This window comes from Sceloporus occidentalis, unplaced genomic scaffold, assembly GCF_023333645.1.
Source record: "Sceloporus occidentalis isolate IW3139 unplaced genomic scaffold, rSceOcc1.0.p SCAF_143, whole genome shotgun sequence".
Lineage (NCBI taxonomy): Eukaryota > Metazoa > Chordata > Lepidosauria > Squamata > Phrynosomatidae > Sceloporus > Sceloporus occidentalis.
Genome location: NW_028317123.1, coordinates 1,017,430 through 1,032,500, shown reverse-complemented (window position 1 = coordinate 1,032,500; position 15,071 = coordinate 1,017,430). Strand labels below are relative to the sequence as shown.

General features: G+C 43.8%; 2 protein-coding genes across 2 annotated transcripts in view; one reads left to right on the top strand and one right to left on the bottom strand.

Annotated features, from left to right (window-relative positions):
• The window catches only part of LOC149280947 (RIPOR family member 3-like), a 29,737-nt gene extending 27,145 nt beyond the window's left edge, over window positions 1-2,592 (top strand). Inside the window, exons 18-21 of the mRNA XM_089499913.1 lie at window positions 96-298; window positions 1,103-1,186; window positions 1,434-1,524; window positions 2,492-2,592. Coding sequence (XP_089356039.1) covers window positions 96-298; window positions 1,103-1,186; window positions 1,434-1,524; window positions 2,492-2,592 — 479 coding nt within the window. The remainder of the gene's footprint in view (window positions 1-95; window positions 299-1,102; window positions 1,187-1,433; window positions 1,525-2,491) is intronic.
• A 5,248-nt stretch (window positions 2,593-7,840) lies between these two features.
• LOC149280946 (tyrosine-protein phosphatase non-receptor type 1-like) lies at window positions 7,841-13,891 on the bottom strand. The gene is made up of 8 exons (XM_089499912.1): window positions 13,705-13,891; window positions 13,469-13,569; window positions 11,687-11,785; window positions 11,116-11,253; window positions 10,335-10,544; window positions 9,352-9,513; window positions 8,659-8,891; window positions 7,841-8,057 (listed from the first exon to the last, which is right to left on the bottom strand). Exons 1-8 carry the CDS (start codon window positions 13,889-13,891, stop codon window positions 7,841-7,843), a joined length of 1,347 nt encoding a protein of 448 aa, XP_089356038.1.
• Window positions 13,892-15,071: the final 1,180 nt, after the last annotated feature.

The window sequence follows — 15,071 nt, the reverse complement described above, 5'->3', positions numbered from 1 at the left end:
CATCTGCGTCTTGGCGTTTAATCATTAAGTGTCCTCTTATTCTATTTTGTAGGTGTCCATTAGGGTTTCACAGTCTTTTCTATTTCTATCCGCAGTCTCGCTCATTGGAGATCTCCAATTACCCGGACGCCTTAAGAAGATCAAGAAGTTAAAAGCAAAGCAAATCCTACGACTTCAGCCGCTGCCCCAGTCACTGCGACTTTTAGCCACCTCTCAGCTGGACGAAAGCATCAAGCTGCGCAAAGCCGCCGCTGCGTGCCTTGTCCGGGCGTCTGCGGTAAAACGCTTCAAACATAAGGTACGAGTCCAGAGAGCATCCGTACTGCTAGCGTTTAATAAGATGAAACCGCGTAAAAGCTGTAGCCTAGAGTCTTCATAAGAGCGCCAGGTGCCCGGGTCGGCTCAGACCTAAGTGTTTGACATCCCTGCACCAGCAATTGCCCAGATAAAGAGCAGCCGAGAATTATTACGCTACCGTTCTCTTATTATATAGCACCAACAATTCCTTCTTCCTACAGTCCCTACATTCAAAGGGTCTGACTAAACTACAACTGACGGACTGAGACGAACCGCTAAATGTGTGACCTGTTGTGTAAATAAAACATTCCTCTAAACCCCTTAATTACATATTTTTTACTTATATTTTTACTGCTGTTTCTATACACATTATTGGGACTCCTCATCAGGGACACTTGAGAGGTTTAAGCAGAGACATTACATTATACATGAATCTATCTGTGATGGGTTAATAATCTTCTGCGTGTCTTTTCTCCCATGCGAGAGGTCTGGGAATGTTTACTGCCTCGTTGCCCTTAGCAGGGTAATGACTGTTAGTGGCCGTCTAAGCACCAGAGGCCAAAGCGAGACTTCTGTGCCCTGGAAAGGGAGGTCAAGGATAAGACAGTGAGAAATTCAGAGGCAGTCGTTTGAAGGCTCGCGTATGGGCGGCCATACTGATTTTCCGCAAATTCCCTGCCGTCCAGCCCTGTGGTAACAGCCATGCTCTTCTTAATGGTGTAACTGGTGAACTTGACAGCTTTATCTGGGTGAGTTTCTCATTTTAATTAATTTTCTGTCTCTCCCCCCCCTCCATTCCCTATAGGCAGTGCTGTATTACACCGAAGTCTTATCAGAAAATGACCCAAAACTCCAGCGAGCTGCATGTTTAGCCCTGAAACATCTCAAAGTAAGTGCATTGGTGCACCCGTGGCACGTAGACTGAGGAAGGGGTCCCGGTAACCGTGGAATGTTTGTGAATGTACTGTGTATGAATGTGTTGGTCACATGACTTTTGGCTCGCTCGCACGCACGCTGATAAACCTGTACGTTAAATGAATGATTTCGCTATTGGGTCTGATTGCTGAAGGACAGTACATTCTCGGCTAAAGTGGCCAGAATCGGTAACATGCAGCAACAATGTTTCATTACAAAAGGGCACGGCCAGCATCGATCAGATCGCCTGTCTGTGCCAGTCTGAAGTGGAAGAGGTCAGAATTACTGCACGAGAGACCATCCTGTCATTTGGTAAGTGAAAATATGATTTAGGCCTTATTTTTGGGTTGTGTCTAGTCTCGTCACACCGATTCAGGTTCCTAAACCTGGACAGCTTTGCTGGGGGGGGGGGGGGGGGGGAAAGATGGCTCGAGGTGCAGAGGGTGGGGGGGGGGATGGCTCGAGGTGCAGGTGGTGGTGGTGGGGATAGAGGTAGGACAATTGGCCTACCTGCCCCAAAGAGCCCCCCTTGTGGCACCCAGCGTTGGGCAGAAGCTGCTATCCAGGTCTGAGCCCCACCATTTGCAGCTCCCTGGGGCAGTCGCAGGAGATCAGAGGTTCTTCCTAAAGGGTTACATACATCTTTAAAAAGCTGCTAAACACAGATTAATGTACAATCCGCTCAAGTGTCATCAATTTAATTGCACTGCCTTCCTGTGGCAAGAATTAAGTCCAACCTTTAGTCAAAGCTCTCTGGATGCCCGATAACAGATGGCACCCCGGACAAGAGTACATGCTGCCCCCCCCCCCCCCCATTTAGAGAGAGAAAAAAAGTTTGTGGGCAACATACTGTATTACTGTATGATGCTGGACTCAGGCCTAATCAACCAATATAGTAAAATATGCCCACACAAAACTGACCCCCCACCATAAACACAAACATACTTGCTACCACCATACACTAACCTCCTCCTAACATCATACCCATATATATACACACACATACACACACACATACACGTCTCCATCCTCCTTTCTCCATCACAGCTTTTCTTGTGCATTACATGGCCTTATCGCTTGGCACCTCAGTTTGGTGCCGGTCTGGTGCCTGCAGCTGATGGGCACACACTTTGATTCCAATGCCCTAGGCAGCTCCCAACGTCATAGAATAATGGAGACAGTAGCTCAACAAGTGGAAAGTTGAACCCTTTTCTAAGTTCTGCCTTGGGACGGGTTTGAATAGACTTGCAGAAGTGCTTAATATTTGACTTTATTTCAGGTCAAAAAGGAAGGCAAGCTTTTAAGAGAACCGACAAGATCTGCCGCGAACTCCAAGAGACTTTAACCTTGGATGGAGAGATTGAAATCACAGTATTCTGAACCTGTAGCCAAGGGCGGCTTCTTCATTACATTCCGGATGCGCACCTGTACAGAACAAAAGGTGTATAATTGTTTTGCACATAAAATACCTTAATTTAGTGTCGTCGTACGATTTCTAGATAGAATAAGTTAGCCGGTGTACAGCCATAACGGGTCAAAGTATATACAAACGAATGCTGTGACCCTCACACCTAACATTATCATACAATGTAACATGACATTCATACACATACGCGGGAACTTTCCAGGCTGGCTCCTTGAGGCTCTCCTGCCAATGCTCCATCTCCGTAGGCAGGGGTGGCCACCCCCAATGGTGGATGTCAGGTTATGACATCATAGCCTGCTCTGTAACTGGGCCAACAAACCTCAGGTCTATGAACAGGCTACAATATTTTGATCTTCTGCCTCAATTTAAATTAAATCAATATCCTCAGAAGGCAACCCCGACCCCATGGTCTCTTTACAGCCCGTTTGTCCAGTCTCGATTTACCTCTCTGCGAAGTCGACTCAAACAGCCAGTAAAGCCTCTGGTAATTCTTTTGTAGAACTTCAAGACTCTCAATGCGTTTCATGCTTTTTTTTTCTCTCCATTTAACAAAAAGCAGCCGCCGTTCCCATAGCGTGTGACAAATAGCAGTCAGGGAGGAAGTAAGCGCTTTGAAAAACTTTTAACGAGCGAGTCTAAATTACCGGCAAACAAGTACTTTGTGCCAGATCCCCAACATTATGAGCGACAGACCACGTCTCCGAAACAAATCAGCAGCTGTTATCTAAGCACAACTCTCATGATTCTCAGCCAGCGAGATGAAGACAAACCACCAGATACAAATACAGAGAGCCAATGTTTCGACCCGAAAGATCTTTGCAGGTAGAAGAAGTCAATCCAAAATGTGCCGTCTTGTGCTTTTTGATGAAATGTATATTATTTTTACACGGTGTATAGTTTACCCTTCTTGGACAAGTAATTGTCAAAATAAATGATTTGATGTAATTTATTACGGTGTCCGATTTAAAAGAATTAAGCCCTTTGATGCCCACTAAAAAGGGTCTCGCGGAGGAATAAAAGGTAATCGCTCCATGGACGGGGCCGTAATTTGTCAAACAGGGCGATCTGACTTGTACTGGCCGAGCGCGGTGGGGTCACATAAAACAGGCATATAAGAGCCCATCTCTAAGTGTGTGCGTGTTAGTATGAGTGAGTGAGCGTGTGTGTTAGTGTGAGTGAGCGTGCGTGTTAGTGTGAGTGAGCGTGCGTGTTAGTATGAGTGAGCATACGTGTATGTTATAGTTACCGGGTGGTTGAGTGGCAAAGTGCCGCTCGGCTTTACCTACCCCCCCTGGGCCGAAAGGTGCTTTGGGTGTAAAAAGCAATGAATAAATACAACCGTTATGCAAGTTCAATAGCGCTAAACAAAAAGGAACTATTTTTCTTAGCTCTAATTCCTGCTTACCTTTTAATTTTGGTCTCTCACATAAAATAAGCTATTCACACACGTATATGGAGTATATAAAACTATATATCTAACAGAATTTTGAGGACCATTTTTAAACGTGTTATTGGTTTAGGTATTATAATATCAAATATTTTCTCATATTAAAACCTTTGAATAATGGATAAACAAAAAAAAAAAAAAAGACATTTTCTCTACGACATTGAGACCAAACAAAGCAAAAAAAAAAATATATATACATCTGTATTAAAAAAAAATGTAGACTATGTATCTAGGAAGTAAAGCAAGAACAGACTAAAATTGTAGGAAATGTAACTTTTTTTTTATAAAATGAAAAAGGGCAGAAATGCAATTGTCAGAAAAAATATATAGAAATATTACATCATCGCCAAATCCTTCCCTGTTAATTCATAAAAAGAACACAAAAGCATCAGACTGAGAAAGAAAACAAACTTATATTTTACACGCACAAGAAGTTTTACAATGCAGTTCAAAACTCCTACTCATCGTTATATCTGAATTACTAAACATATTTGACAAAACAAAAAGGTAAAAATTATTAATCTTATTTAAAATGACGTTTAGCACCGGCTTCTCGGGGCATTTTCCCGAAGTTGGATATGTGTTTTATTAACATAATATACTAATGTATTGAGTTTAAAAAAAAAATAATAATTTTGTGTGTTTTGGTCCCGGGTGGTGGGGGGGTGAAAGCAATTTAGCCGCTTGGAAATCAGGTGGAATCAAAATGGTTTCAATAAAGAAACACCTAACAATGTAAGAGAAAGTGTGTTGGACTCGCTGAAATATTTTAGAGATGGGAAAAGAAACAATATATTATTCTAGGTTATCGATAACAAAATCGGGAGGGTTTTTGGTCTATCTGGGATGCCGTCCATTTTGTACGTAATACAAGAAGAAGAATAAACATTTCTGTTACATATATCAATAAAATACACACAGAGTGACGTAATAATACCCAGTAATCCTTCTCCGGAACTTCAAGAGGAAAAAAAAGTTAGAAAATTCCGTTTATGATAATGTTTGAAGCGCTCTCTTACCCGCGGCGTTCCATTGGTGGAAACGGTCTACTGATTTACATTATTTCCAGATTTGGAAGCCAAGCTAACGAAACATGGCGCTCCAGGACTAGCGTGACCTTTCGTTTGGCTGGGCATGGAACGATTAGATCCCATAAGGATGTTCTTTGTCTTATGGGGTGTAGCGATGCGGAACAGCCAAGAGAACCTGAAGACCGATACATTGATTGGTTGGAGCCTCGGATAACAAGTCTACAAATGGGAGGGCATTAGAACATTCTTAAAAGTCATATCCAAGGGGTTTATACAACAAGCCGGGTAGAACTTTGCATATCTACAGAAAATTGGGTTTCTGCTCGGCCAGATCAACATTGGCAGAACATGTGAGTTTGCCCAAGCTGGGGCTACGATGATTTTAATAAAAGTGTAATTGCTCTCGGGGTAAATACAATAGACATTTTTCCTTGTTTGAGAAGGTCGTTGGCCCTGAATAAGCGCTTGAGGACTAGAAGAATCATTCTGGAGCAACGTCGTGACCTCCAGTTCTAAGAAGCTCATGAAACTGCAAATCCGGTTGAGAACTTCCAATATACTGCTATAAGCAAATTATAGACAGACAAACGAGGCTTGGAGAACACAAAACCAGAAGATCAAGCCATTGGTATTTTTATTCCAAGAATTCAAGTCATATATACAAAGGGTGATGCACAATTAGCACCAATGCGGGGGGAAAAAAAAAAGACTACATGTTCCAGGCGATTATTTTGGGTCATCGGCATTGAAGAGGATTGTATAGAACAAAAAAGTACATCCAAAAGTCATCTGCAGCCATGGCTATATTTACATTGCACACGGAAATGTTTACGCTCATGTCAAGCCCACCTAAAGGTACCCGCGCACTATAGCGGAATGCGGTTTCTACCCCCCCCCCCCATTGACTCAATACTATGGCACTCACATCAGAAGATTTAAGGTGAAACGTCACTGGGGACAAAAATTCCCGGATAAAACATCTGCTCTTTAATAGCTGGAATGGAATCGCGTAGAATGAAAAACTGAAAGCCAATCCATGGCTTAAAAAACTCCATTTGTAGGATTAAACTTTGAATTATACTCACCTTGTTTTCATTTTCTTTTAGAGATTTAAGCTCTTGTGCTTAGCGCTTCTTTTGTACCATAATTGAACTGACCTCTTCCATAGGTTTTTAACTCTTGTAACTGGAGCGGGACTCAGGAAGTAAAGTCTGTCCAGGCAGGGGGAGCGATTCTTAACCACGCCCACTTCCCATCTCAATACAGTTTGGGCCAGCTCCACCCACATGTGGTCACAAAGCCCCTCCCCCAGGAGAGCACCATTTGGCCTGTGCTGGGCGTGTCCTAGGCACGGCGATTATACAATGAGCTCCGAGGCACGTTGGTTGAAAAAATAATAATTAAAAAAATTCTAATTAGGCAGCAGTTTTTAATATCTATTTTTAATACTATATATTTCAATCTACCCGCCCCAGAACTCATTGAAGTTGCCATATGAAGAGATTCTGACCCCTGAATCCAGTCCCGGCCCCAAAACGAGTTAAAGAAATGCATACGTACATAAAATAAGCAGCCAATGAGGTGGGAAAGAGAGAGCTGAACACCACAGGCATTCAGAGACCCAATCACAATCATTGGATCAATATGCATGTGGGTGTGGCTAACTCTACCACGCCCACTTTCCCTTTAATAACTATTTTTTTTCAAGGTGGTTAAAGGAGAAGCTGCAGCACCCACGGCTGGAGGAGACAAATTGATAGCTGCCGCTGGTGGGGCACCGAAGGGTTAAAATGCTGATACAGATATATTTGCTGCACCAGGACAGAAAGTCCAGTCTATACAATTTAAGAATGTGCAAAGAACGTAAAACAGATTTATATAAAAAAAAAAATCCCCCCAAATTATATATATATATAGCGCAACCTGAGAAAAAAAAAATGGAAAAAAAATGTATTTTCCTAATTTTGTTTTTAAGAAAATGCATGGGAATAACATAGATGTAACAGTTCTACAGAGATTAAATATCACACAGGCACAGCCTACACCCAAGTCTCTGAAACTCCAAACTTGCCAACCCCCCCCTTCAAAAGTTTCCTTCTAAATACACAATTACAATTCCCTTTCCTAAGCACCCCCCCGAAGGAAAAAAACAAAAAAACAATAAAAACCTCAACAAGGACAACACAAAAAAAATACATTCCTTTTGATATGTTCTCGAGAAGAGAGAGAGAAAAGCGACGACCGATACAGGAACCACGGATTTTCGTTAGAGGGGAGAAGAAAAAAAAATAGTCCAAGCGTATAATGCCTGTGACTAAGCTTGGTTTCTTTATTAAAATATAGCAACGTAAATAAAGTTACGATCTCATGTCTTTAAAAAAAATTTAAAAACAACAATGTGTTGTAATACCACTATTTTATTTGAAAAAAAAAAAAAAAAAAAATATTTGGCATTTTCTCTGCTTGCTCCTGAATTGTTTTAGGCCCTGAGATTTGATTATCTTCTTGGGACTCCGAGGTCGCTTTAAACCCAAGTTTCACGTTCACTCTCTCAGTAGCCCTAGCAAAGTTCCAACCTTTAAAGCTTAGATCTGCCAAACCGAAGCTCAGCTCGGCTTCTTTTTTCCTTTAAATTTTGTTCCAATTACGACTGGCTTTTTTTTTTTTCCATGAACTTTAAACAAATCGGTCACAAAACTGTGGAAACTCTTAGCTGCGTGTCCATTAATGATACCAGACCCTGTAGCACAGGTACGCCCCGGCCGTCAGGACAGTGAACAAGCAGAGGTTTACTACAAAGGACTTCCATTCCGGACTCTGGTCGTTCTCCTCCGCTTTGTCGGGATTCGTCTTGGCTTCTGTGTCGGGCGAGGAGGAGGAGGAGGAGGAGGAGGTTTGATCTCCGGTGGCTCTTTTTCTAATTTCAGTGTCTTGACGGGGGCTGAAATTAAAGAACGGTGGAAGGTAAGCCAAACTCTTCGGCTCTCCTATATTAATTAACCTGAAGAAGCCCGCATGCTGGAGGGTCAGGGGAAGACCATGGCTATTCTGACACCTAGTGTTCGCTTTGGGGTACTGCACTCATTACTAGAAAAAAACTTTTATTCCGGTTTTCCGGCATGCAAAGTGGATTGTTAAGGAGGTTGCCCACCTTATCCAAGGCTTTCTAAAGTAGCATGAAGCATGTTCTGGATTTCTACTTCCTAGATTAAGGAGAACTGGAGATTTTAGTGGCCAATCTGGGTAAAGCCACACAGAGAAAGTAGAGGCAGCCCTGGTCGTAGCGGGGCATCAGGGAACTCAAATATCTTGAGACTTCTGGTGTTTTCTTCCAGAAATCTCAATCAACCAGCCCTCCAAGATGCAGGAGGTAGAAGCACAGAAGAAGCTACAGCAGCGGGATCAGAAAAGTGCCCATAAAACGACAACTAAACAAGATATTCTCCCTAATAAGAGTATTGCATCGTCTGGATTGTAAGACTGCTGCTGTCATTATTGGATCCAAATAACAGAACCAGCGCATGCTCGGAGAACGTAAATACCTTTCATGCGGCCGTGGGGGTGGTGCGGGAATTCGGCCGGCGGGTAGGCTCTCTTCCACCTCGCAAACCGCTCTCCTGATCACTTCTTCTACCACCTGCTTTGGGAAGAATTCGTTCTGCTCGTGCATTTTCCCGTTGTGCGTTTCGGTGGTCCGTTTTGGTGGCCGGGGGGGAGGCGGTGTGTGTTCAGGAGGTGGATCCAGGTCTTCATTAGACAGCTCCTTCCACTGCTCCTGAAGCACGGGGGGGGGGGGGGGGGGGGAGAAAAAAAAAAAATGTTAAAGGAACATCATGGAGTTTCCAGGAGCAATCGGCTAGGGGACATTATTTGCCAGATCAGAAGTTATTTTGCATTACCAACCGGACACGATGATCGTAAAAGGGTGGCGGAGTAATGAGACCCCTTCGAAATCATTCTAACTAAATGTTTATGTCAAGGAAAATGGATCTTTGGGAGCCCAGGGGACTGGGTCATCTTGTTATAAAGCCTCAGGTCACATGACGTATATTGCATACATATATTACGTACATATTTTACACACAGCCGTATCTATCCAGGCTTTGCGGGTATGAAGGGTTAAGGGTCACTAGAAGTTGTCCAGTTTAATAAAGGCCGCCATAACTTTTTACAGTAAAATCACCCCAGGAACGCCCGCAGTTATTCCCGGGTATCTCTCCGCTGGAAGCACCAACCTGCACCGAAGAGTCCCCCATTATGAACTTTGCCCCTTCGATGACAGCCAGGTACGAGAAGCGGAGCTGGTCGGCTGTCTGTATAAGGCCCATTCGGTATTTCCGCATTTCCAAGAGCACTTGCTTGATGTCCACCGAGGAAGGATCTTTCCGTTTGTCCATCTATGTACCCAAGAAAATGAACGTGATAAGACCACCATGACGTGTGCACTGGCCCTTTACCATGTAAACCGTGTTCACGTGTGACCCGCCTGTCCGCTGATTGCCAGACCGCCTTTAATCTCAGGGTAGGGTGTGGCTTTTAGCTCCGCCCACTGCTCATCACAGCCCTGCCTTTAATAGACCTCTATTTATTCTCTCCTTAATGGCAACCCCTACCCTGCGTACAGCAACCCATGCCCCCCAATCCCCCCCCATCTACCATAAAACGACCTGGAGGGGGCGCTCCGGGTATCCCTGGACTAACAGCATGTCGCAAAAACGTAAATTCTAAGGAATATGAGTGGACAGAATAGGAGCCCTCAATGCCTTCTTATCCCCCCACACCTGTAAACACCGCAAAATACTTCAGCAATTCGATGAGCAACATTTATTCAAACTAAGCCAAATATGCAAATTGCAGTAGATTAATATGCTAAATATTCCAACCCTATAATTTCTTTTAATTAGAATGGTCATATATATATATATATATATATATATAAATAATAATATAAAAAAAACAAAAACATAAGAATGCAAATTAAGGATCACAGTAAACACCTCAGCAAAAAAAATGCCCATCACACAGACCTGAACAAATATGATGTGATCTTTGGCATGACCCAAATAAATCACGACGGTATACCCAATACCCCTCCGTACTTCCATAGCATTTTAGGGACTTTGTAATTATGCCGATTCTACCGAAAACCATTCCCCCCCCCCCCCCCACAAAAATGTAACACACTGGTTGTCGGGATATAGAGGGGACGCACACTTACCAGGAGCAAGCAGGTATCGACCAGACAGAAGGTGCCGGATCGGCCGATGCCGGCGCTGCAGTGCACCACGATGGGCCCGTGCTCTGGGTTCAGCGAGCCCGACTCTCGCACTTTAAACAGGAAGTTTAGGAACGACGCCGGCGACTCCGGGACCCCAAAATCGGGCCAAGTGGTGTAATGAAAGTGCAATATTTCCCTTGTTTCTTGCGTCTGCAAAACAATTTGGTTCAGGTTAATTTATCACAAAAAACACACAACTGCAGGGAATAAACGATGCTTACCGTCTGCCTGTACATTGTGTGTCACACACACACGCACACACACACGCATGTAAGCATCTTACTACAGGCGGACGTTATTATTATACACATATCCAATATGCAGCACATAGACACTATTACACGGTATAAAAATGCAACGTGTGTCCGCGCTTATCGTATCAGGCCTTAAAGTGCCCGGGCAAGCCCCATCATCACCATGGAAACGGAACAATAAGACTTAACATTTCAAGGGAAAAGATCATTTCAACTGCTACTTATACTAACGGCCAAAAACCCTGAATAGTGGATATCCAACGCCTAATCCCAGAACTGAACCGACAAGGATTTATAATAGAGAAGGAGTAATGTGGTCGAGAACAGGTTAAACGAGATCAAGCAGACCGAATAAAAAAAAAAAAAAAACGGGAAAAAATGTTATATGCCCTGAAACGAGGATCAATAAAATATGCAGCCGTCTGCACATCACGGTACCATCTCATCTGGGAAGCCAACCTACTTACGCTGAGATTCTCCAGCTCCAGCTGCCGGATTGTGTAATACGATTTGATGTCTTCGGATATCACAGTTAACTTTAAGTCTGTATCCTCGAAGACCTTGGAGTTTTCATCTTTCTTTGGCCAGTATTGCGCACACTTGATCTGTGGAAATAGAATATTTTTTTATCCTGCAGCAGTTTAAATGAACGAGAAGAGATGACCGGCCAGGGTATTTAATGAACATAATATCACCCATTTAAGAAATGCTCATCTAGTGAACCCCTCGATTAATATTAAAGTAACCACCGGGAATATCTATTTATCAAACGGAACTGCAGCTTTAATTAAGGTTTTTCTTACTGAACCCACAAAAACAAACACAATTCATTAGAATCTGCTTCTCAGATGGCGCCTTTAACATGGTTGTGAACTATTTTAAGAGCGATTAAGTCCGGCGACATATCTGTACGGCATCCACCTGAGAAAGACACATTTGGGGTCCTGAAAAGTTATGCGACGTCCATAAGAAGAATCCATCCTCTGAAAGCGAACAGATTCAACGAGCGGGGATCACAGGTCCCCGGCAAACACTTACTGATCCCTTTTCGATAACTCTGTTGAGCATGACGACCCCTCTGCTCTTCTGTTCCCAAACCATTTCCCAGAAATGACCGCAGGTATTCGGCAGGGGTCCCTGTAAAGTAAAAACAGACAATATAGCATTTATCAACTAAAAACGACAGCAACACATCGAGGTACCTCAGTTACAGTACAGCCCGTGGGATACGGACCCGAATTGGAGATCAGCTTATTATTTGCAATCACATTTTGTAACAGACAGCCGCATCAAAGATACAGAGTCTTCAGCTGAAGTATTCAAAGCGATGTAGGGAGGTGACCCGCCGGGTGCCCACTATGCCCAACGAAAGCCGATCCTCACACCAGGCTGGAATATTCTAAAAAGAGCCTTAAAATGTTCCGATCGTCGACAGCGGCTTTATTTTTGTTGATTCGGGCACTTAATTTTTGTACTTTCACGCTAAAATATAGGATGTTCAAAGTGCTGACCGGTGGAGCCAACTTAACCACGTGTGATCCACACAAAGCCAAGCCGGGTCAGATCAAAGGGCCAACGGAAGTCGCGGCTCATAAAGGCCAACTCCGGGGCAGCGAAGGCATCGCAATTATCGCCTCTCGCATTCATGCCTCTTTTTAAAGGCACACTGCTTTAAAAATGAAGTCGTGTCTCGGAAAACAATCTTTCGAGCCGCCCGGGTTTCAAGCGGTTCAGACAGCATTACTGCTTATTGAAAACGGTTTAGTAGACTTGTGCATCGGGAAGCCGAAAACGAGGAGGGACCCCAAACAAAAACGAAGCAGAGAGCTCCGAACTTAGTTTGCCTTTCGTTGGTTTTTTTATTCCAGCTCTCCGTCTCACTACCTTCTCCCAACGACCGCTTCCGTGCCCCCCGTATTCTTTTCTGCAGCCCTCTTTCTTCGCTTGCCTCTCCGTGTTCTTTGGTCTTCTTTCTTTGCTTCCACAGAAGAGAAGAAAGAGAAGTGGAGCTCGGGAAAAGATGACAGGGGCTCGGAAGCGGTGGGTGGAGAAGGAGACACTAAGAGAACGAGCGACGGCGAGCTACAACAAATTTTGTTTCGAATGGAAAAAGCCCTCTGAATTTTGTCCAAATGAAAAAAAAAGTAAAGGTTCTAAAGTCTAATCGTTTTCGGTCCATTTGCACAAGTCTACTAGTCAGCTTATAAGATGTAAACGGCAAAACGGATTGTATGAATAAAATCTGAACAAGTAAGAAAAAACAATCTTGGATCTCCTCATCTGCTGTTACATTCTGACTCCTTCACCTCCATCACCGTTCACATCATGAGTAACTGAATGAGGAGGAATAATCATGTAGCTGTTGCTGCTGCTCTAATAGTATAGTATATACAGAAGGTGGGTCTCTGGTACATTAATGTTAAACGGGCGACACGCGACATTCTATACACAACACTCCACAGCCTATTCCTGAGCGAGCTCTGCGGACGTTGGCCGGATCAGGGGACACAGCCGGCTCTTGCATGTTAACTAAAGGAGTCCTCGCCATTACTACGTAGCAAGGCGCTGCCTTCCAGCTGGTGGAGCCCTAAACGGAGCTAAAAGAGGGCAAAGCGAGTGTCAACAGGAGAGGATCTCATCTACATTCTTTGTGTTACTCTTAGAAGTAGCCGTTGGCATCAAGAAGAATGTTGTGGGTTTATTAGAGAACTTCAAAGACCTCTCACGGTTCCCAGTGGGAAAACGAGGTCTTTTTAACTACCGAACGACGCGTTCCTCTCCCCCGGCTCGGCGGTCCGCGCGGATCTGATCTCCACTAACCTGTGTGAGGATGTAGCTTCTCTGAGCCTCTTCTATCTTGATCAGGCTGGCGTTGATGTAGTCATTGTCGTCTCTGTGCAGTTTTATTCGGCTGTGGTCAACTAGACAGGGAAGACCAACGATGGAGTCTTAACAGCCGGACAGCTCGCAGTCTACATAACGGGTCTGACCCGCCGTCACATTCTATTTCTCATAAATAATAAGAACAACAACAAATAATAATAAAAAAAACTTACAGGGACTGACGTCTCGGTAGCGGTTGCGGTTTTTGTTATCAGGCAGTCTTGCCACTTTGCATGGAAAGTCGCTGGCTTCATGTCGGATTTCCTGCAAGAGGGAGAAAGGAAGCATTTCAAGTCTCCGGCACCGTCCGGGACGAAGGACAGACCATAAAACGCGAGCCGTCCGGCCACCTCCCCCCATCCGCCTCGCTCGCTCGCTACTTCTTCAAGTGTTTGACTTGGCATCCGTGACTTTATGTTACTGGATCTGCCAGATCGGCTTCGGAAACAATATCAAGAAAAAAAAAAAAATAAACGGAAAAAAAAAAAACACCTACAAAAAAAAAACAAACAAAAAAAAAAAATTATTTTGGGGAACAAGTCTATTTTATTTTTCCTTTTAACAATTAGGAGGAAAGTTTAAAACTCTCCGGGGTAATACGGATTCTACCAAGTGAGACATTGTAGGAAAGCAGTAATGGTTTTCAGGCACAGGATTAAAACACACATTTTATTGGATTCTGATGCACACAAAAAAAAGGGGGAAACCGAAAAATTAAAAGATGAGGTCGTGGTATTGGTTGGTGATGATGTAACGAAATGCAGACTTCCTGTATTAGTCCTCGCAGACAGAACTATCTTCCCAATTCCTCTTTTTTACTCTAAATCTGCATTTTTATTATAACACTTTTTGTAACGTTGCTGCCTGTGTTTTCACCCAACCCTGACAAATCCCTGGGGGATGAAATTTGTGCAAAAATTGGTAATTTAGATGTTGGAGACCTCCAAAGCGGTGGGTTTGACAGCATAAGACTTGTGGATTTCACCACAATGGGACAAGGGGGGGGGGGGGGGGGGAGGGGCACGGTCCTACAGGCTCTCTCGCACCTCAGCCACGCAGTCCTGTTTTCCGTTGCCTACATTTTTCACTGAATCTGATCCATTTCTACCGTTCGGGCCAATATTTATACAGAAAAAGCAAGTTGTCAGAGCTGAAGAGTTCCTCCACAGCAGCTTCGGGGCAAAGGAGGCTTGGAGAAACGCAGCGAGGGCTTTCCTCTTGGGGGGGCTTTACGGTCATTAATGGAATAGTTTCTGAGATTAACGTGTTGGAGACGCTGAATTATAATTATATACACGGTCTGGGAAAACATCACTAAGGTCTAAGATTCAGAGAGAAAGCGCTAGCCGCCCAACCCAATGCTATGAAGGCTCATCAATGATCTGGTGGACAGGTCCATCCCTCGTATAATTTACAACACACACAGCATTATCAGAAAATGCTGGAAACGTAAAAATGACGTTTTCTCTCTTTAAAGCTTTGGACGCCCCCAGTGATTTCTCTCCTAGCAGGAGGGCTGAGTAGACGCAGACAGCATCCG